This window comes from Aquila chrysaetos, chromosome Z (genome assembly GCF_900496995.4).
Source record: "Aquila chrysaetos chrysaetos chromosome Z, bAquChr1.4, whole genome shotgun sequence".
NCBI lineage: Eukaryota > Metazoa > Chordata > Aves > Accipitriformes > Accipitridae > Aquila > Aquila chrysaetos.
Window position 1 is genome coordinate 78227060 of NC_044030.1, and position 22019 is coordinate 78249078.

The following is a 22019-nucleotide window of genomic DNA, read 5'->3' on the forward strand; positions in this document are numbered from 1 at the left end:
TTTGAATTGGAAGGACAAGATTATGATTCATGAGTGCATTAAGCACAGAATTAGTAGGATGCAGTCAGTCTGAATCACATCCCAAGCAATGCAAGCAGTGCCCAACAGCAAGCGGGGACTTCGACTGGGATTTACTAGCAACCAATAGGTTTTGCAGAGCATCACACCAGATTAATCTGAAAAAAGAACAATTTAAAGACAGATCAGCCCAGTCCTCCTGGTCCAGAAGTCTGCACTGCTTCTGTATGGTGAAAATCCTAGAGGGACCAGAAGCATGGACTCGGAATAAGACAGTGAAATTCATTTCCAAAGCAACCACAGCAAGAAGCTGGTTTCAGAAAATTCTGCAAGCATTCTGTTTTACAGGATTCAAAGCAGGAGGCTGGTAGCACAGCATCACACATGTAAAGCTTACCTTATGATTTCAGCATACTCCTTGTCTTTTCCTTTACTGTCCCTCCATTTCCTGAACATGACTGACGCATCCACATTGGCAGGAGAGAATGTGTTGGGCTCATTAAGCAAAGAGATTACACTCAGTAAGATAGTCCTGAAAAAGGTAACCACAACAGCAAGAGTCAGAGCTAACACATTAATCGATTCTGGATGCTGATGACTTCATTAGGTGATGCATCAGAAACTTGTTTAAAGTCAAAACTTAAGCTAAGGGTAACTAAGTATAATATCCGAAGTGAGAGCAGATATTTATGAACTTCAGACCCTGGCCATCGGCACAGGGAAGGTGACACAACACAAACCTCAAGGATCTCACCTGACTACAGACCATCATGTCTGTGCACGTGCTTGTGACAGGACAGCAGGTAAAGCTAGGATCAGACCAGAATTCAGCTTGTCCACACCACCCATGGATGGTGCAGGGCTGGAAACGTGCTAGATGAGCCTGTTCGTGGTGACATTCAGCCTCCCAGCAGACAGCCAGGCTCCTTCCCTGCCCTGTGTAGGGAGAAGGACCACTACGACCCAAGGCCATCAGATAAGGCTGCATTACGTTCCCTGCCCCACTGGGTGTTAAGACATTGAAGCTGTGGGCAGGTCTCACCTCTCCTCAGCTTACACATCACTAAGGCTGCTGTAGCAGCACTCAAGCACAGCAAGGGGAAAACAGTGCAGATGTTTTTCAATACCCAGGCAAGCCACCAAGGGCCCAGCAGGATTCAGCTGCTGGTACTCAGCAAAGCCAGCATGAGCCAGTCACATAACCCCCAGCAGACAGACAGCCTTCCTGGATTTCTAGCAGCAGCACACAGCTGCTAGCTGCCCCGCGCTGCTGGCATTTACCAGGGGCAAACACCACCTCCCTCGCCCAGTCCCTTCTGCATTTCCTAGAACCCTCCACACTTCAGAGAGTCATCCCTTTGCTCCTCACACAGTGCCACAACCAGCACAAAACTCAGCAGCGACTCACATCAGGCAGCTCTACGCACCCAGCCACTTGGCTGTAGCTACCACTGCAATAGCTGCACATGTCCAATGTGGTCCTGCTGGCAACAGCTTTTGATTTAAATGGAAAGGAAGAACAAAAGACAAGGAGTAAGTCTTGAAATACAGCAGTACCTAGCAACTGCTTTGCAGAACTTGATTAAAGGAGACTACAGCCCCAGTTGTACTTGCATTGATTTAGGGGCACATTCAGAGCAGCACATGCTGAGCACATCTACCAGATCATATATCTGGGATACAATTCCAGGAAATGCTTGGTCATTTGGATGCTGAGTGTCTTGAAAGGTTTTGAAACTAAACACTTGTGTCTGGCCAGACTGTTCAGCACAGCTATCAAGACAGTCTTATACAATTTATTTTCCAACTGATATAATTCAGTAGGAAAAGAGAACAGCAGCTCTGGAAAAAACTGTCTGTTCAGACTGGAATGATGGGCAGAAGAGAGACCGTCTTCTACTTCATCTCAAGAATTCATTTAAAAGCCTTTGATTCTCAGAAAATAGGCTGTAAAGCCAGCATGTCAGCTCCAGCATCATTCCAGCAGCTTTACTGTAAAGCAAGCAAAGTCTAGGAAAAGTCGAGGACAGGAATTCATGTCTGCATTTAGCATCTGCTCTACCACACTTCCATCAACAAAGTGAGGAAAAGCCGATCTCCACTGCAGTGCCCCAGACTCCAAAGTCACTGCAAAGCTACTTAAATACACCAAGGCAACTGTCTATTAGAGGTGAGGCTCTGCACTCTTCATTCCCGACCAGCACATTAGATCAGCTCCAACCCTGATGATACCTTAAGAGCTGGACAGTCTGCTCCAACTCAAACCCTGCTACTGTGGGTAAACAAGGTACAGTAACAGGAAGAGATCACAGCACATGGGATCTGACAGGACCAAAACCACAAAAAAAGGTCAACCACATGGGACTGAAAACAGCCTCAGCATCAGATACAAACTGCACTGGACTGGATACAGACCGACCTTCTGCAATATTGTCAGGGATCTGTTTCTCTCTCAGGCAAGGCTGTTTCACGCAAGCTGATTGCATGTAGAGTGGAGATTTCAAGCCAGCCTTTTGCTTTCTTACCTCCCCCACCCCATTCCGGGGAACAGTGAGCTGTTTTAAGTGTTTACAGTGCTGTTGTCTTCAGAGTGAGTTCCTCTACATCCCTTTACCAGCAGGGGAGAGCAGCCAGCAGAGGCTCAAGGAAACAGACCCATGAAGTGCCTATTTCTCTCTAGGTATCAACAGAAGGCTCAGACACAGATGAATTTCATCTGAAACAGACATTATGTAGGCAGGCTGGTGCTCCCAACCAGCACATCCTCTTACATAACTTGTTGAAAAAGGGGTTTTTTTTTTTTTGTTGTTCCAGCTGCTATCCATATTGTAGCCTCTCAGAGCCACCTTTAGAGGTAGGTATAGATTTGTCCTAGCATATTTTTGCTCTCCAGTATAAATTTTTGGCTTAGGCTGTACTGACAGTCATGATAGTGTATTGAGCTGGTTGCAGAAACTGTCCAGATCTTAGGCAGCCAAAAAAGCCAACAGAAATAGGAATCCTCAGGAAACAAAGCAATAGTGAGACAGGGCATCACCTATCTTCATGCTTTGGGTTTTTGTGGTGGGGTTTTGGTAGCAGGGGAGGGGCCGCAAGGGTGGCTCCTGTGAGAAGGTGCCAGAAGCTTCCCCGGCTCCAAGTCGGACCTGCCGCTGGCCCAGGCTGAGCCCATCAGTGACGGTGGTAGCAACTCTGGGAGAACGGATTTAAGAAGGGGAACCTGCAGCGGAAAAAGGAGTGGAATGTGGGAGAAACCCCTCTGCAGACAGCGAGGTCAGTGAGGAAGGAGAGCAGGAGGGGCTGCCCCCGCAGCCCATGGGGAGACCAGACGACAGGCTGTCCCCCCCCCAGCCCACGGAGGGGAGCGGGAGAGCAGATGCCCACCTGCAGCCCGGGGAGAGAAGAGCCCACGCCGGAGCGGGGCGATGGATGCCCCCCAGGACGGCTGCGACTCCGTGGGAAAGCCTGCGCTGGAGCAGGCTGTGACTGGAGGACTGCAGCCCGTGGAAGGGACCCACGCTGGAGCAGTTCATGAAGAACTGCAGCCCATGGGAAGGCCCACGTGGAGAAGTTCATGGAGGACTGCCTCCTGTGGGACGGACCCCACAGTGGAGCAGGGGATGAGTGAGGAGTCCTCCCCCTGAGGAGGAAGGAGCAGCAGAGACGTGTGAGGAACCGACCCCAACCCCCATTCCCCGTCCCCCTGCGCCGCTGATGGGAGGAGGGAGAGAGAATCGGGAGTGGAGTTGAGCTGGGAAGGAGGGAGAGGTGGGGGAAGGTGTTCTAAGGTTTGGTTTTACTTCTCATTAACTTGTTTTGATTTGATTTGTGGTAAATTAAATTGATTTTGTTTCTTCCCCAAGTTCAGTCTGTTTTTCGCCCGTGACCATAATTAGTGAGTGATCCTTCCCTGTCCTTGTCTCTACGAGCTTTTCTGTATATTTTCTCCTCTTCATCCCACCAGGGCCGGGGCAGAGGAGTGAGTGAGCAGCTTTGTGGTGCTTTGTTGGCGGCTGGGCTTAAACCACGACTCTTCACAAGATACAGATGTATCTACATCTTTAATAGTGTGCTCAGCTCTGGCCTGTGCACCTCAAAGGACAGAGGAGAGACAGGGGAGATACAGAGAAGGACAACTAAAGTGATCAAAGAGCCTCAACTCTAAGCCCTGCCACCGCTTCCTCAGCTTTACAGGACTCAGGACTCAAGAAGAAAAGCAGTATTCTCTGCCACACAGATCACAGCTGCATTCCTTCTCATCTTGCTGGATGTTTGCCATATTTACTTATGCCTGCCTTATCTAGCTCTGACTGATGGGGAAGTCCATATTGACTGTGTTTAAAAAAATTATTGACACTGTTAGAGGTGGAAATACAGGTGCTCTCAAAGTTGAAGAATAACAATACCCCCTTCGGACACTCCACCCACAGTTGTCTGTAGTAAACAGTCAATACTAAGCAGGATTTACAACATTCAGCAGCTGAAGAGAAGCCCAAGGTTACAGAGGCAGCTCATTACAAGCGTGCTGCCCTCCCACACCTTCAGCCCTGCTGCCTCCTGCCTGACACTCTGCAGCCTTGCAAAGCCAGATGGGACCCCAGCAGGATGCATTTCTATCAGCACTTAGCCCAACGGGTGATGCTGGTAGCAGGCTAGCAGTTAATGACAAGTTTTATTTCCATTTGCTGGTACAGCTGAGGACTGTTTTCTCCCCAAATGCCACCCTTAAGCCCAACACATTCCAAGAGTAAGCACCAAAAACTGCACAGTGGTAAAGGAGAGCAGAAATCAGAGAACTAGCACCATGAGAAGTTTCATGTCAATCTTTAGGGTTGTATATAATGAAATATTCAAAATGCATGTGCAATATAAGTAATTAATGCCCAAAGCTGTTTCCTAACCATGAGTTGAAGCTTGTCACCTAGTCAGTTCTTTATTGGCAGTGTCTTGTAATGGGAATGAAATTCAGCTGGTGTTTCAAAATAATGGATAGCCTTGAATAATAATTAGCCTTGAATGCCTCTGGTACTTAGCGATCCTTTGGCTTTTCCGCAGGAAGAAAACTACCTGGCTAACTGCTCAAGATACCATGCTGCAGGACAGGAGACAGACAAATACTGGAAGGCCAACAGTAGACAGGATTATGTACCCAAAGTTACTCCTACTGGGCCTGAATACTCAAAAATGGTTTTTTTTCACTAGTGGTCTTAGAGGAGTTTGAAAAACCTAAGTGTAAGATAACATGGACTGGAAAAGGCTAGAACATTTAAGATAATCTGCTTTTAAGAGCATGAAACCCTGTGAACAGGACAGAAGGCTCCACATTGTTAGACCAGTATCAGGACACACAGCACTCCACCATCTCCAGACAGCTTGGTAAGCCTGGTCCCCACTTGATTCAATCCCTAAAACCCCCAAAGTCTTAAATTCCCTTCCAAACCTCCTGCCAACACAGGCCTTAGTCTTTGAGAGAGACGACAAGCCTTTGAGGTCACTGTTGTACATCAGATTCACAGTTACCTGACATTTTGGGTAGGGTTCCACCTCTCAGACGGCAGCTCTCCACTTTGTGGGTCATCTACAGGTGGGTGAAGAATTGAAATACATACATCTCCATTCTGCAAGACACAAACAAAAGTTGAGAATAGCCTGGCTTGAGGCAGAGGTCTGATGACACAACTCCACCACTCTGGCTATGCTCTGAGCAGTTTAACCTTGTTGATATGAATGCCCCAAGTGTCAGTAAAAATATGCAAGAACTGGAAATGGTTCTCAATTCTTCCTAGGTCTACTCTATACGTTCAGAAGTTTCCCTTGCTAAACAGGGTTAGTCTGCGAATTGGTACAAAACAACCTCAAGAGGATTAAAGTATGTAGCAAAGCAAGCAAAAATAGCAATAAAGTCACATAAAACTAAATTGGTCTCCAGATAGCAAGTACTGTCACAGTGATAGAAGTGACCTTTAGTCGCAGGAGACCCAACATAGGGCTAAAAAATTTTTTAGTTCCCAGTGGTAGCTGAGTTAGCTACAGGAATTTTTGAATTGAAGGGTTTAGCACTCTCCACTAGCTCAGGCATCAAAACAATGCTTCTCCCAGGACACAAGGAGGTTGAACAGATGGTACTGGGCAGGCTTACACTGCTCCTCTAGGACACAGCTGTTTGAAATACCAGGTGAAGAAGCAGGAGATTCTCTCTGAAGGTTTCACTGAAAAACCCTTCTAGCATGCAAGAGAAAGAATACTCTGAGAGCATATGGAAGCCATACAGCCACATAATCCTCAATCTGTGTTTTACTCACCAGTGTTATAGCCTCAATATAGATTTAAAGCTCCATAATGCCTACCATTTATAAGCACTTTAAGAAGCCTGTGAAACCAATTCTCGACCAGCAACAGCACTCTGACATGATTACTTTGTAGGAGTGCTGTAGCAGTATTCACCACAGCTGATGTTCTCCACTGAAGTTGACTCCAGGGACTCATGGAGCCCCAATGCCTTACTGCAGGATGGCGTGAAGGTGCAGATGGGGGCCGAAGCCAGTCAGCAGATGTTGGCCCCTCCAGGTCCTGCTGGCTTGCTGCCTCTTGCAGCCAGCTGCTGGGATGACTTACAAGTCCCCAGAGGCAGTCCCACACCTTCAGGTGGCACAGCCTCAGCTGACGGGCAGCGCTCACACTGTCCTTTGTCACCCTGATCCAAGGCACAGGCTGGCGACAGGAACAAGAGAGAAGCTGCAGATCAGTTCTGTCTGAGGTTGCAGGCTGGCAGCTCCCCACGCACCTGGTCTCAGCTACACCCTGAGGACCCTCCAGTGCTGCTCACACCCTGAGGACCCAGAGCACAAAGCAGTGCTGCTCACAGCGATAGCAACCGTGCCTTTGAGCCCGAGCCAGTGAGCACAGCTACAGGCAGCAGCAGCTCTCCTGAAGGGCCCTTTTCAACTTGCCTCGACTAATGATGACATTTGTTTTATAGCCAAACGAGATCCTCCTTCAACATTGGAGGCCTGTCATCAGTATCCATATTTCAGTGGCTCACTAACCCTGTGAGGTATGCTAATCTAGCAAGCCCTCATCATTTTGAAGCAGGTTTTTGTCAAGAACACAACTACACACAGCAACATAGCACCTGGAGCTGCTGAATACCCAAGCATGCACTTATGTTGCTGGAACAGTTTGCCAGTTTTTAGGAACAGTTTTTAGGACTCCAACAGGCTTGTGCAATCTAGAAATACTTTTTAATATCGTTTTAAGGTGAACTTAACTTTACTAATGTTAGATTATGTTCACAGCCGATTCTGGTTTTATTAATAATTCCCATGAGTTTATCCAGTTTTTCCTTTAACTGTCTCCTGGGACAATACAGTGCTGGTGGCCAGAAGAAAGCATCACAGCACTTGGGGGAAGTTCCTCAAGCCATCAGGTCAGCAGCATGTGGAGGAGCAGATATTCGGCAATATGAAAATATAGAGGGAAAATATAGAGGGAAGCAAGGATGTGAGAAGTTTCCCTCTTGCAACAATGTTCCATATTTGGGAATTCAAGCAGGGCAGCAGCGCATTATAGGGTCTGGAACAGTAAAGGTATCATGGGGCCTGATAAGATCAGCACAAGGTTTTAGGGGTCAGCGTAGTCAAGGGGAGAGCCTTTCCCTACATACATTTTTGAAAGATATAAACAAGGAGGATAGGGTATTCATCTGCCAATGGGAAATGGCCTATATTTCTACCAGAACTGTTATGTCATAAAAATAAAGAAAAAGTGAATGCAGTTTTACCAAAATTCAACTAGATGACCTAAGAAACTGGAGATGGAGAAAACACACAAGTTACTCAAGTCTCACTGCTCAGAACTAGAACGTCAGCCCCAACCTCTCTGTCTGGTCCCACCAAAAGATTTTGTAAACTGCTACTTTCTTTCATCTTCCTTGCACTAAAAGTTTTGGTTTTTTTTACTCCTCCTGACAAACCCTCAAACCTCAAGCCCTTTGCTGATTTATTCTTGGTTTCATTTGGAGCTATCCCACTGCCTCATCTTCATTACTTAAATGTTGTTTCCAAAACAGCCTGCAAGCTGCTTCAGATTCCCCCAGCTCCAAGAAATACTGCTACGAACACAAAGTACAAAGCTGAGAGCTGGAGTATTTGAAGAGTAATCCCAAAATATACCACCAAGTTTTGGGTTAGTTTCTTCTCCTACCTTCAGTTGTTTCTAGAGCCAATTTTTCATCTTTCCCACCAGGACTGGGAGAGGTCCTTTCCAAGACTCATTTTGTACATACCATTTCAGTAACCATTTCCCACTCACCTCCTGCATGAGAATTTCTGGATTCAGAATCAACATCCACAGTATGGATCTGCAATAATCTGCAGGTCTCAAAGTTGTCTTTATTTATAGATCAAACTCTCATGTAACTAAAATAGAGCTTTAAAGAGACACACCATCCTTGGCTACATGCAAGATTCTGTGCCAAGTCCAAAACTCAAGTCAGAAGACTGTTAGATGACTGATTTCAGGATGTCCCTGGGCTTACGGCAATCCTCCTGAGCATCCAGTAATTAAAGCCAATTACTATCCTGTTCTGCACTGAAGTTTGGAGAGGCTTTTGGCCATTTATAACTAAGCGGTTTTCACCATGACATTTGAAGTACGCTCATTCCAGGCTGGACATTTAGCAGCAACAACTTATTAGAAAAAGGCCTTCCAAACCCAAGGCATCAACTGAAGCCGTCATTTGTTCACAGCAAGGAAGAGAAGTGACATTCCTGTTTTGAAGGGGGTCCAAAGGAAGCCTGCAGGACCTCCTTAGCTTATCCTTAGTGATAAGCTGACAGAGCTGTACCAACCAGCACATTTTGAAAGGCCTTTAGCTCCTCAAACTATTCAACCAGTGCTCCTAGCAGGCTGACACGTCTCTAGGATATCCAAAAGTTTAGCAAGAATTTGACTGGCTTCCACTAAAATCAAGTTTCAAGCCAAAACAGGCCTTCAGCTTTCAAATACAGCTCTCTGAAATTTGGTAATTTGAACCAATTGCTCCTACATAAAATCATTCCCCTTCTGGACCTGCTATATAGTTGCACCATGATCCAATTACGGACTTGACAGCCCACAGCATTACCCTCTGAACATGACCCATACATGCACTGAACTAAGGGCCACTTCAAATCGGCTAGTGGACATTAAGTGCAGAGCTATCTGTTCACTCTGGTCCCAGGGTGACTGAGCTGTGCATGACTCCTCCTGAAGCTGGACTCCAGCCCAGTGCCTGTTCTTTCTGCAGTCAGGGCACCCCCAGTCCAAACCCCTTCATTCCTAGGCTGACTGCTGCAGGAAGACTGTTTTCCATTATTTCTTGACTCAGCACACTATTTTGTAGGATATACTCAAATTATAGTGTATTTGAACTGCATATAAACAATGACTAGTTGCCCAAATATCACAGTAAGGTAAGACCCCACACACCAGCCTTGACCTAAGAATCCCCTAAGACTGCCAACACTCATGGCATGGCGTTTTGGCTGGGGCTGCCTGCTGCACCTGCAGGTATGAGAACAGCTCCATCCCTGCCTGCAAGAACAGAACTTCCTATGACATTTAGATTTACCTGTTCAACCATGAAGCTGACATTTAACACCAACGGCTAACCACTTTAGTTATGGCTAGAGACATTTAGTACCTTCCAGAAGTTTAAGGCAGTTGAAAGCCTTCTCACATGCCTGAGAAAGTTTTTTAAAAAACACCGTACCTCATAAATGTTGGGGTGCCACATTTTGGTCAGGAATCTGAAGGTAGGTGGTGAATATGGATAGTCGATAGGAAATTTAATGTGAGCCTGGAAAAAAGCAAAATATTTTAGTTATGAAACAGTACAAAAAAAAAGAGAGATCAACCAGCAACCATCACAGTGAAAAACTGGAAAAAAACAATTTCAACTAAGGCCGTTAGATTGTTCATTTTATATACCAGTGCCCATGTGTACCCACAGTGTAACTCTACACAATTTTTTGAGCAAAACACTAACTGAACAAAAAAAGCTGAACTCCAGGACGGACCTGGGCTGGTAACGCTCAGAAAACAAGCCAAAAGACATCTACCACATCCTAATTCAAGAAGCACTATCCAACAACTGCTGTTAAACAGGGTAAAATAGATTTGAAAAGCTGGAGCTCAAGACACTACTGCTGTCTTTCTAGGTTCAGAAGCAGGCTAAAAATGTTTGCTAAGGTGAATAGACCTGTTCTACATTTGTCAGTGCAAATATTTTAAATTACTCTTTCTGTGCAGAAAAAAAATTTCTCAGATACTTGCTCTACTGAGATCCGAAGTTTGACTTTCTTGTGCAAGAGTTAAGCTGCTCCATTTACCTGTGTCCCTAATACTAGATGTCTAGCTACTGCAAGCATTTCCCAAGTCTGAATACTATCTGTGTCCGTTTAACAAATCAGTGCAATTTGATGAACCAAATTTTGATGGGCAGTGACAGCAAACATTACCTTTCAGTGGTCAGCAGCCAGCTGCGGGGCAAGTCTATGAGCTGAGTCAGTTGTGGGAAGAGTGCAGAGATCCCAGCTCTGGATTTTAACTTCTCTGTGCTGTCCTGCCATTCACAGCAGTCAGAAAAGCCAGCCAGTAGGAAAGATGGCTGAATCTCAACTGATTAAGCGTCAAAACCACTCCCCTCTGAAAGGGGGACTCGCACAAACCCTTGATGCGGAGCACAAACCCTTCTCCCTTGACACTGCTCAACCTGCCAAGAAAGTCCCACCACCAGTCTAGTGTAGGATCTCCAGAGAAGCGTCTCCTGGCCCCTGCACCACAGTCAGGCTCACGTGCGACTGAGAATGCAAGAAGAGATCCCCAAAACAAGATGCACATGGTGACAGCAGAATCCCAGGCCACCTCCTTCCACTTCAGTATCTAACCACACCACTTGGACATGGGGTACTGACCTTGTTCCACAGGACAAGGTATGGGAAGTTTTATTCCCAGAAACAGAAGCAGGTAACCAAACAAATTGGATTACTGAGCCATTAAGTACCTGGCTACAGTTCTACTTCCAGATCAGCGTATGCCTTTGCCTTGCAACCCAAATTTTATGGGACCAGAGTGCCAGGTAGCCAAGAAAAGAAGGTTTTCTGTTCACCTTTATGAAACAAATTCAGCAGCTCACATGGCTTTACGTTCTGTACATGCCTGCTCACAATACTGACAGTACGTGGGTGTGTTACAGCAGCAGAGTCCTCCCCCTGCAGTCATTTGCCATGGCATGCTCACCACCAAAAGATTTATGATCTGTTTAAACAATCCTAGCCCATGTTTTAAGGTCAGTTACACAAATGGCACTGCTCCAAGAAGAGCAAGTGAATGTCTCTTGTCACCATACCACCTCAGAAGACAATGGCTGCTGCAGCAAGGAAATGCCTGGCTCTACAACATGCCACCCTGCAGTGGGAGCAGAGCTGAGATTTACCCAGGGCAGAGCAGATTCACTTCAGCCCAAGGGCTTGCATCATGTAGCTGCAGACTCCTCTGGACCACCAGGGTTTTCCCAAGAAAGCCCATGAGAGTTTCATGAGATCGAAGACATAAAACAGCCCAAAGACCGAGATTAAAAATGCAAAAGATAACAAAACTCAGAGTTAAGTAACTACCAGATTTCTTGGCAGAACCTATGTGTCTTCTACACAGGTATAGTTTCTAGGTGACCAAAAAAAGCATACTGCCAGTAGTGTACCAGCATTACCATCTTTATATCCCACACATACGGTCAAGGAACTGAGGGTGCAGGTCTCATTCCTCTCAGTAAAAGTCCTCTGCTCTTGAATCGTCTAACCCTGAGGGTCTCACCTCAAGAAGACCACTGCAAAGGCTGAGCCTGGAGCACTAGTTATGGTCTCTGTATGTGATGCAGACTCATGCAGAAGCTGTAGATCCTGGCAGACTATTTTAAACCTCTAAATCCTGTTTCACAGCCACAACTTTAATAGAAAAAGCCTATCTGCCTGTCTGCAGTTAACAATCATTACGAAATTAAATAAAGCTGATGTTTTGCCATATGAAGGATGCCTCTTGAGCTCTGGCAGCAGAAAACGCAAGTGGATAGAAATGAGAGAAATCTTTTTTTCTCATGTGGAGGCAGCTGAGACCCAAACTTTCCTGTAACCAGTCACATATTTAGAGAAATCAGAAACACAGTACTTGTTGATAAGCCATTTCTAACTAGCCTGTTTAGCACATTGAGACACTGTAGTGGAGCATAAAGCAAGTGAAGCTTCTTTACAAACCCAATTTCAGAGCCAAAAGCCACTGAACTAGGAAACCCCACATTACAGGCAGGGATTTTTTCAAAACAAACAAACAAAAGCATCACTTTCAGGTCACTATGTTGAGATCATCCAGAATTTGAAAAGTGAAACCAAATGCTTTTCGAGGGCATTACAAACAGGTCCCAGAGAATTACTCTGCATTTCTTCTGTAAGAGAAATCATGGAAAATTACGTAAACCCACTCTGCTCTCACTGAATGCTATTTGAGTTTCTGAGTGGGTTAAGCAAGCCAAGAATTTCCAAAACAAGCTGCAAGACTGCTTGCAAAGACACAGCAACAGCCACGATTATAGGTCTCCCCCCGTCCCCACTAAAAGCCCAATTCTAAACATGTTAAGAGACAGAAAGACTGAATTGGCTAATAAACTTATTTTTTAAATAGAGCTCACATAAAGGCTTCCTCCCTACAATTTCACTGATGTTAAGGCAAACCAGCTATCTGAGCTTATTTCTGGGAAGTTCGGCCAGGCTGCTAGGTACTGGAGAGTGGCAGAGTTTTAGGGCAGCTTGTTGTCAGCTCAGTTACAGCCAAACTAACTTAGGAGGACTAAGATGCAGCTCAGTCCCCCACGTACAAGTACCCAGCTATTACTGCATTCACCATGTGCTTGACTCCTCTAGCTGAGCTTAAACTGAACAGCAATATCCTGTTTCAGGGTCCTGATTTTAGCTGCCTGCCTGCCATGGCTCTTTGACATCACTGAACATACTCAATAGCCAGGAAGGTGGAGACCACAGTCATCAACCCATACCCCTCCTTCCCCAATCTTTAACTAGTCACACTTACAGGCTCTAGAAAAAGAATAAACTCCTCTGATGTTACATTGAATAGACCAGCCTGGCAAAAGATTCAGCCCTTTACAGGCATTTACAGCTACCGCACAAGAACTTCAACCTCTAAGTTACACCAGGACACATATTTTAAGAATATTGTTACCACACAGTCACTTTGTTGCCTGTTTTACTGCCTCGCTCCTGTGCATCATTAGTGACTGCACTTCAGGTTTGTTATTTTTCTTCTATCTCAATAAGGCAAAGCCATAGCGAAAACTATGCATGCCAGTTATTTGACTGAAAATACAAACCTAATGTTTCTACCAACCACTGAGTTAAGTCCTGATTCAGTTGTTATGAACAATTAGTACAGTGACTTTGTTTCTGGAGATCTTGCCATACACTTGACTTGACACTTATATATTAGTATCATCTTCCTCTCAGTGGGGAGCACTAATGCACACAGGACTCTCTCCTAGCTTCAGCTGTCTAGAAATTCTGTGTTTATTCCAGCCTAGCTGCATATGACACTTTTGTAGTCTGACAAGTATTTCTTCTACTCCTCTCAAACTGATAAAACCTAGATCTCTCATTTTTAGGCAGCAAGGGTAGGAATGGTGAATCCATCCTATCTGCCCACTGCAGAAAGGCCATGGATGGGAAGAGCACACATTTCCTGAAAAGCTACCATCTGATCTGGGGAAATCAGGAACACCAGCAGCTTTCACAGTAGCCAACAGAAACTGCAACTGCTTAGTGTTTCTGGAAGTGCCAGTTAAAGATAACTTTTATTTTAAAACATCACAAGCTTAATGCAAGCCCTATGACAATGCAGCATCAGTGAAATTGAGCATCCTGTATTTAAGATCAGATATAAAGGAAGCATTTGAGTTTTTTAACTATTTTGTGCTTTTTTGTTATTATCTGTTACAGCCCACAGAGAAACCATGTCCTGGTTTCAGCTGTGAGAGAGTTAATTTTCTTTTTAATAGCTGGTATAGTGTTACATTTGGGGTTTAGTATGAGAATAAAGTTGATAACACACTGATGTTTTCAGTTGTTGCTAAGTACTGCTTATCCCAAGTCAAGGATTTTCCAGGCTCTCATGCCCAGCCAACAAGAAGGCTGGAGGGGCACAAGAAGTTGGGAGGGGACACAGCCCCAAAATGGCCAAAGGGCATTCAGCATTAAAGCTAGCCACACTGCATTGTTAACTATTTGACAAGGTAAAAATGAATGTAGGACCAACACTGCTATTTCAGCTCCAGATATTACGACTTAGGACATAAGTAATTTTTTGTGGCAGGGCTAGGCACTAGCCTGGTATTTTAGGCCCAGTTCTGGCTTCACTTCCTAGCAGCACTGTATCAATGTTTATTGACATCTGTTGTGGTCCTGGAGAACTAGGACCACATCTCTGATCCAAGTTAGAAGATGAGTGACCAGGTCAATTAAGTCTTGTGAGTCCTGAAAAATCCCTTGCTGCTACAATGGCCATATGAACACTAACAGCAGCAAACCCCTTATATTCTGTACTACCTACACTGTTTCATAAGGAATTTAAATCGCAAAGACCTGAATGTGAAGAGTGAACTAGATCTCATAAAAAGGACATGCAGCTTCTAAACAAGAAAGAAAATAGAGCCACAAGTCAGTAGGGCAAAGATGAATCAACAAGTGAGGTTAAGTTACACAATCAGAGACTGGTTTGACAGGCAGGAGCCCATTCTTGTTTCACACTACATCGTATCTTGTATACACTTCCTAATTTAGTTATCTGGGGCATTACTAAAAGCTGTCATTTCCAATTGAAGACTACTCTGGTATAAAGTAGGTTTCCTTTTACCAAAACTTCTTTTAACAGTAAATTGTTATTAACTATTTATCTGTTTGTGTATGTTCATAAAGCTGGGACATGATATGATGGTCAAAGTTATTATTACACCTTTAAAGAAAGGGCTTTCACGCATGTATTAGTCTTTTACTCCTTAGAGCTGAAATCAGGACTAACAATAGACATGAAACCATAGTTGAGCTGAATGATACAGGGAGCATTCACTACAGCCCCGTAAAGCTGGTCTAGATCCAAGCTCCTGTGATCTCATACATTCACACTCCTGCTGCCTGGGCCATCTCCCAAGGGATCTGAGTAAATAAAACTGCTCTGAACAATGAAGTTAGAAGAAGCAGTACCTGGAAGCCAAACCGTTTTCTTCTAACATTACTCAAAAGAAACCAAAGGATATTTTATTATTTTTTTTTAAATATTGTCTCCTTTTGGTAACTTAGAAGTTCAGTGTGGAGATTCTAGCCTTCATAACAGTAACTGCTCATGGCAGCTGCTACTCATCTCGAGACTAAGGTAGCCTGCACAAGTCAGCTGTGTTTAGGATCTCAAGCAGTTCAGCAGTTAGAGAAGATATTTCTTTCCTGCAGTTGGTCTTACTGCAGGGACAGTCCATGGTATTGCCCCGTTAATTGTGCCATTCAGTCTGAACCATGCAGCAACCACTTTGGCTCTGGCTAGAAACACTCATTGTCCATGCTCGAGCCAGCAAGCGTCCAGCTTCAGACAAGGCAGCTGTTAACGCTCTTGTGTGCAGACCTTGCTGGGGACAGGATGGAAGCCAAATAAGAAGTTTCCCTTGGCCAGAGGCCACCTGCACACTCCTGAAGCTGTTCCCCTCCCCAGTCGCACAACCAAGCATGGTCCCACCAGCACAGGGCCAGATGCCCATCTCCAGCTGTGCACAGGTCAGTCCTGCAGTGCCCATGGTTTGATAGAGAGGTTTTTCCTGCTTCAGCTCTATGTTCCAGGCTGATAATGGCAAAGCAAGAGCATGTCCAGACAGGGCTAGCTTCTGAACTCCCTAGTATAAACCCCTAAGACGCAGCCGTGTCACTTTGACAATTTTTTCCCAAAACTGCAGGTCAGTGCCCTCAAAGCTCAGGTAAAGGAGCAGATTACAGGAGCACTCATCTACATTAATTAGGCTAACAACTGCCAGGTTCACTTCCATTACATTTATTGTCAGTTTGACTTTACATGACAACACCATCATTGCAACAACTGCAGAAGATGTAGCATCCAGCAAGAGATACTGAGTTGGAAATGGTGGCATCCTGAGCCATCCAAGTACTTCTATAACCTTCCCATTTTCACTCCATTTTTGCATTTGTCTGCCACCTCGTCACAGAAAAGGCAACTACCGGCATGTATATAAGACGTAACACCAAACAGAACTACTTGGTCCCCTCCCATAAGGCAAACTACTGGCCCAACAGCTTTACTGAGCTTTGGCCACAGGAGCCAAGCACTAAAGCAATTTCAGATTCCCACACGAGAAAGCTGACATCATACTGAGGTTTCTGTATTTTCCCAGGAATTCCCATGTTGAAATATTATTAGATTCTGCCCCCAATACAACCTTCACTCCAGAAGCAAGCCTGATTTTAAGAAAAAGAAATTAAGGTTGAATATATTAGAGATTATCACAGGCAAGACATGAGGAGACTTCTGCCATCACTGAAGGCCTCATGCTGAGATCGTGCTCTTGGGTCTGACACCTTCTGGTTGGTTGCCCACAGAATATACATGCATTGTATGACTTGAAATCAGGCTCATTGGGTGTGTGTCATGCAGAGGCTAGTCTGTGTGACTATTTTCTGGGCAGCAACAGATGACTCAGTTGTTATTTATATCTCTACAAACACACTGACTTCCCCCTTTGAACAAAATAGGAAGAATAACTCCCAATGTGTGAAACTTAAGTCTCCCTGTAGTGTCTCATACTTGCTGAAGGAGCCAAAGATGGTGATACTGCACCTAAAGTTTACTCCAAGTCATACATCTCTTATGTCTCTGCTTTAGAGGAGAAGCTGGCACTTGAAATAGCCCTACTACAGGTATAACTGAGGATGCTGGTACCTGAACTGGTAAAGCTCTAACATGAGTGTAGCTGTTCCAGAAACAGTTTGTGTCTTCAGAAAAAGCAATTTTCCATCTCTTTCTAGTTGTAAAAACAATAGAGTTTTGCTGGAGCAGTGGCAGGAATATTTGAGGCTGCTTATTCAAAGTATCATGCTACACTACCGGCATCTCTGGCATTATGGGTGGAAGTCCTCCAGTGAAGTGTGTATGGGGTTGACACTCTGGGCATCTGCCTCCACCTGTCAGGGTCCAGAAGATCGTCTTTTTTATTAAGAACTGCATTAGCCTACAACATCTTCAGCATCCTGTTCAATCTCAAATTTTGAACTTTTACGACCTAGGTGAGTAATCTACTTCAAGATGAAGCAGATTTACACATACGCATATCTATGGAATGGTTGAGCACGAGACGTTATGATGTACTTCAGACTTATCCTGGTCACTTCTATAGTTGAGTTTGCTCAAATTCAAGTAATCACAACCAAAGCGCATCCCTGTTTAGAAGCATTTTGCATCAGTCTTGACAGAGTTTCTACGAACTCACCTATTCATTCCCCCATTTGCATACTCACCAAAACACAGCATATTGCTTTACTGTTTGGTGAAGTAAGCCATACCATTTACACCTGCTGAGTGAAGAGATGTCCAAACTAGCTCAATCAATGAACAACCTTTCCTTCAGCCTGATTTAACTATTTTTAGACAATTCTTTAAACAAGCACCATTCACGAGTCAGTGAATGACTAATTGCCTTGATTCTCTTCATATGCAAGCCAGGCTGGATGCAAGAGGAAAGCTCTCCTCAAGGGACAGCCAGTCACATGTTCTGCTAAAAACACAGGGCAGGTCTTCATGCAGTCACCTCTTTCATAAGCAGCAAGTGGAAAGGAATATTTATAGCATTGTAAGCGTAAACCATAGTACTGTGCTGCAGTGTTACACAACTTTGCCTTTCTCAGCGCAGCAGGCAGCAGTTCTGACGAGACTTCTCAAGTTGGCATACCAGCCTTCATTTAAACAAGGGATATACGTTTCTAGAAACTGAATGGCAGCACCCAGGAATTGCAGTCGAAATCTTATCTACGCCGGCTGCCACACAGAAGCCAGCTAAGCAGTTATGCAGTCCTTCTACTTATTTTTAAGCCACTGCATTACTGATCATAAACCCTCCTGTTTGGATGTGGTTACAGGCAGTAAATCTAGGCAGATACGGGTAACACTTACTCAGCAGTAGTAAGAAAGTCTGCTGGGCTGTACCACTTGCAACGAAAGAGCTAAATACAGCAGCACCATCTCCTAGTGTGGAGACACAATCAGCATTGTATTAGTCTAGATTTATAATCTTATACAGATAAAACTGTGTTATGCATAAACCCAGTGTATAACCCATCTGCAAAGTGTCTATAATCCTGTATGAGCCGGTGAGGTCTGATACACCTATATGCAAGCTGCCTCCCTGCCCAGCATCCTCCAATTCACTACAGGAACCAGCACTAATGTCAGAAGGTATTTGCTAGTGAGAAGCCTACATTCAAGGCAGAAAAGCATATTTTCACACTTTTGCATAATGATGTGCTGTCAGCTCCATTATCATAGGCTGCTTCAAACAGATCAAGTTTAAAGTTTAAGCTAAAATAAGTGCATTAGCTGATACATACCCATCCTTGCTCCTAACGCTATTGTTTCTACAGTAACAGGTTTTGGGTGGTTTTTGCTAGTGAGGAGCCAAATTCAAGAGGCATTCAGTATTCCATCATTCTCTACCTCTTTTCACCCCTGCCTTGTGCTTTAGATGATTTGGAGCTCACACCATTACAGTGTAGCTTTACTCATGAGCAGCAATGACTTGGTTGCCAATAAACTGCACTGCAAGGGATGAGAATTAAAGAAAGATGAATCCTAGCTCAGATCTAGTTTTTCAAAACAAGACAACCACCCCAAATTCCAAAATATTATTGAAGTGCTAAAGTCTCATTTAGAGCTTTGGCCTATGTCCTGGGTTCAGCTGGGATAGAGTTAATTTTTACAGGCACCTGGGAGGGGGCACAGCCGGGACAGCTGACCTGAACTAGCCAAGGAGCTATTCCATACCATGTGACATCATGCCCAGTATATAAATGGGGAGCGGGCTGGGGGGTCTCTCGACTTTCAGTGGGGGAAGTGGTGGAGCGTTGGGTTCCAGGTGGTGAGCAGTTGCACTGTGCATCACTTTTTGTATATTCTTTCATTAGTACCGTTGTTGTTGTTGTAACTTCTCTCTTTTTTTGTGTGTTGTCCCAGTAAACTGCCCTTATCTCAACCCTCGAGGTTCCAGGTTTTTTTTTCTTTTCTCTCCTCCGTCTCCTCCCTATCCCACCAGAGGGGGGCCGGAGGAGTGAGCGAGCAGCTGCGTGGTCCTTTGTTACCGGCTGGGCTGAAACCACGACAGCCTACTAAGGAAAGGGAGCCCAGTTCAAATGATATGTTTAATTCATTTAATGACTTCAAAACACAGACACCCACCTTAAGTCAAAAATTAAAACACAGAAGCAGATAAATGAGGCCTGCAGAATATTAAGCTGCAACTTCTCACACTACAAAGTACTCTTGCCTGGGCTGGGGGGTAAAAGCAGCAGCTGCCAGCCCTAATCTGCCAGAGTACAGCTCATGCAAATTTACGTGTTAACAGCTGCATTACACCAGGCAGAAGACTAGCTTTTACACCAAACATCTGCTTAAAAAAAAAAAAAGCAGATCAGACAGCACTGCTGCTGTAGTCACAAGGACAAGATATTCAACTGCTTTGGCCTTTACTGGCTCCAAAATACTACTGATGTTTATATCACATCGAGTTGCCTTGTATTAAGTACCATATAGACCTATGCTCCCAACGTGGTCCTAAGGAAACAGCTACTGAAGAACATGTCCCTTCACATACAGTCCTCATCTCCTGCAGATCACCAGCAAGTCACCTCCCTGCTATAACAACCATGTTCCATTTAAAAAGCTAATTACACATGGCTAGATAAGAACCATCTACAAAATGGTTGTTACTGATCATCATTAATACATGGATGCTTAAAAAGACACCTTTCAGGTCAGATGGATATACAAGAAAAAGTACAACACTTAAGTGAAAGCTAGCATTGATATTTCTACCTATGTTCCAACTAGTTGCCATGTCAATGACTAATATGACATCTAGATAAAGCTGGAATCCTCAGTTTGCTGAAATATCTCCTGAAAGAGCCAGCAAAAGGGTACAAAGCAGGTTGATTCATCTGCAGTGCGGCATAGATATTTAAGGTACCCTTTATACTTCTGATAAAAGCAGAACCGGTGCAATCGAGGTAAGCTTGGTACATGAACAAACATCCTTGAAATTCAAGCTTGTATCTAATTAATTGTAACCATTGTTAAGTTTGAAGACATACAGGGTAAGAGTAGCAGTCAGGAAGAACCAATTCAGACTACCACAGGTCAAGAGGATTTCAAGGTCAAGACAGAAATTTAATGAGACAGACGTAAGACAAGCATACAGGCAAGGAATCTGATCATTTGGACAAAAAGCTGGACCTTGAAGGAAAGTCAAAGGAAGTTTGTACAATTGTGCGACTAAAGCAACCCTTAAATAGCTCCAACACCACGAGTACTGCCTACCAGTACCAAGAAAGGAACTAGGGAGAAATTAAATTCTTCCTTTATTTAAGCATGTCATAAATATTATTCTTGATTTGAAGTGGCATATCTGACTTAAGTTTAGAAAAACTTTGTGTGACAGGTAAGTGATCACCCATAAGTGGCACACCAGCAAAGAGAAGACAAGATCTATGGAAGATCAACAGTCTGCTTTTAGTGAGAACTGGAGTGTGGATGAAGAAAAGCTTCCAAGCACAACAGTGGGGAAAAACACAGAGCAGTCTACGTTGAGCAACAAGATCAACTGCAGGAGCAGACTGACAGTAAGAGCTATTGCAAGAGGTGCTGCATCTATGGCTATGGAGATTTGTAGGAACAGGTGATACCTCAAGGAAAAAAAAAAAAGTAGAGAACTCCAAGACAGAACAAGTCTTCTACTGTGAGACATCACTGTCTACTTAGACCCTTCTGGTGATTTTTGGATAACTTATTTTTCAGCTTCACCCTTCCTTTTTAAGGTCTCGAAGTTTAAGAACACTAGCTGAATGCTAGGGAAACAGATAATAAATAATAGCCTTCCAATAGGTCCTCATGTGAATGCCAGTAGCCACATAGCACCTTCTTATTGTGAAGCCTCCACAGAAACAAGTCGTGTTGCTTTCCTGCAAAGACTCATCTAAAAGCTCCTCCACTTTCTAAATAATAGGGTCATCTCACGTAAGTCTCTGTGACTAGAAATCACTGATGCTTAATCTACAAAAATGCATGCTGTGTCTCCAATAGCTCCAGTATAGTGCTCCAGCATGCTGCCACTCTCAAAAATTGTAGCATCCACATGGTCAGTTTGGGAACTAGATTATCTCTTCCTCTATAGAGAGAAAAATGATACCCACACCTCTGCAAAAAAAAACTAAGACATGAGCACAGGACTTGCTCGCTTGTACATGGAATAAGCTGAGGCTACCAAAACCCATGAATGGCAAAGAACAGAAAATTCATCCATATTTGTATGCTAGCCACAATCCCATGATTATATTCTTTCCTGTCTTAGAAGATTAATTCCAGACAACTTGGTCTTAATGTTGTTAGGCTACTTGATCACAGCCTGTATCTCAGACACATTGCACCTGATGCAAGATGCCTACACCCTATCAAATTACAATGCAGTAATAATCAGTTTGCAGCAAAAGTTGACAGTGTTTTGAGAATACAAGTATAAGTGCAGCCCTGTCATGGGAAACCTACCCCAGACATACATGGAAGTGTCTGAACACTAAAATAATCTGTATTGGTAATTATAGCCTCATCTATGCTGGGATAAAATATGTTGATGTTAAAAGAAAATT

At 44.2% G+C, this 22019-nt stretch overlaps 1 protein-coding gene across 1 annotated transcript in view; it reads right to left on the reverse strand.

Annotated features, from left to right (window-relative positions):
* UBE2R2 (ubiquitin conjugating enzyme E2 R2) overlaps positions 1-22019 on the reverse strand; it is a 57659-nt gene that overhangs the window by 4610 nt on the left and 31030 nt on the right. The window contains exons 2-4 of the mRNA XM_030005125.2: positions 9770-9856; positions 5539-5636; positions 416-550 (exon numbers count right to left, since the gene is read on the reverse strand). Coding sequence (XP_029860985.1) covers positions 416-550; positions 5539-5636; positions 9770-9856 — 320 coding nt within the window. The remainder of the gene's footprint in view (positions 1-415; positions 551-5538; positions 5637-9769; positions 9857-22019) is intronic.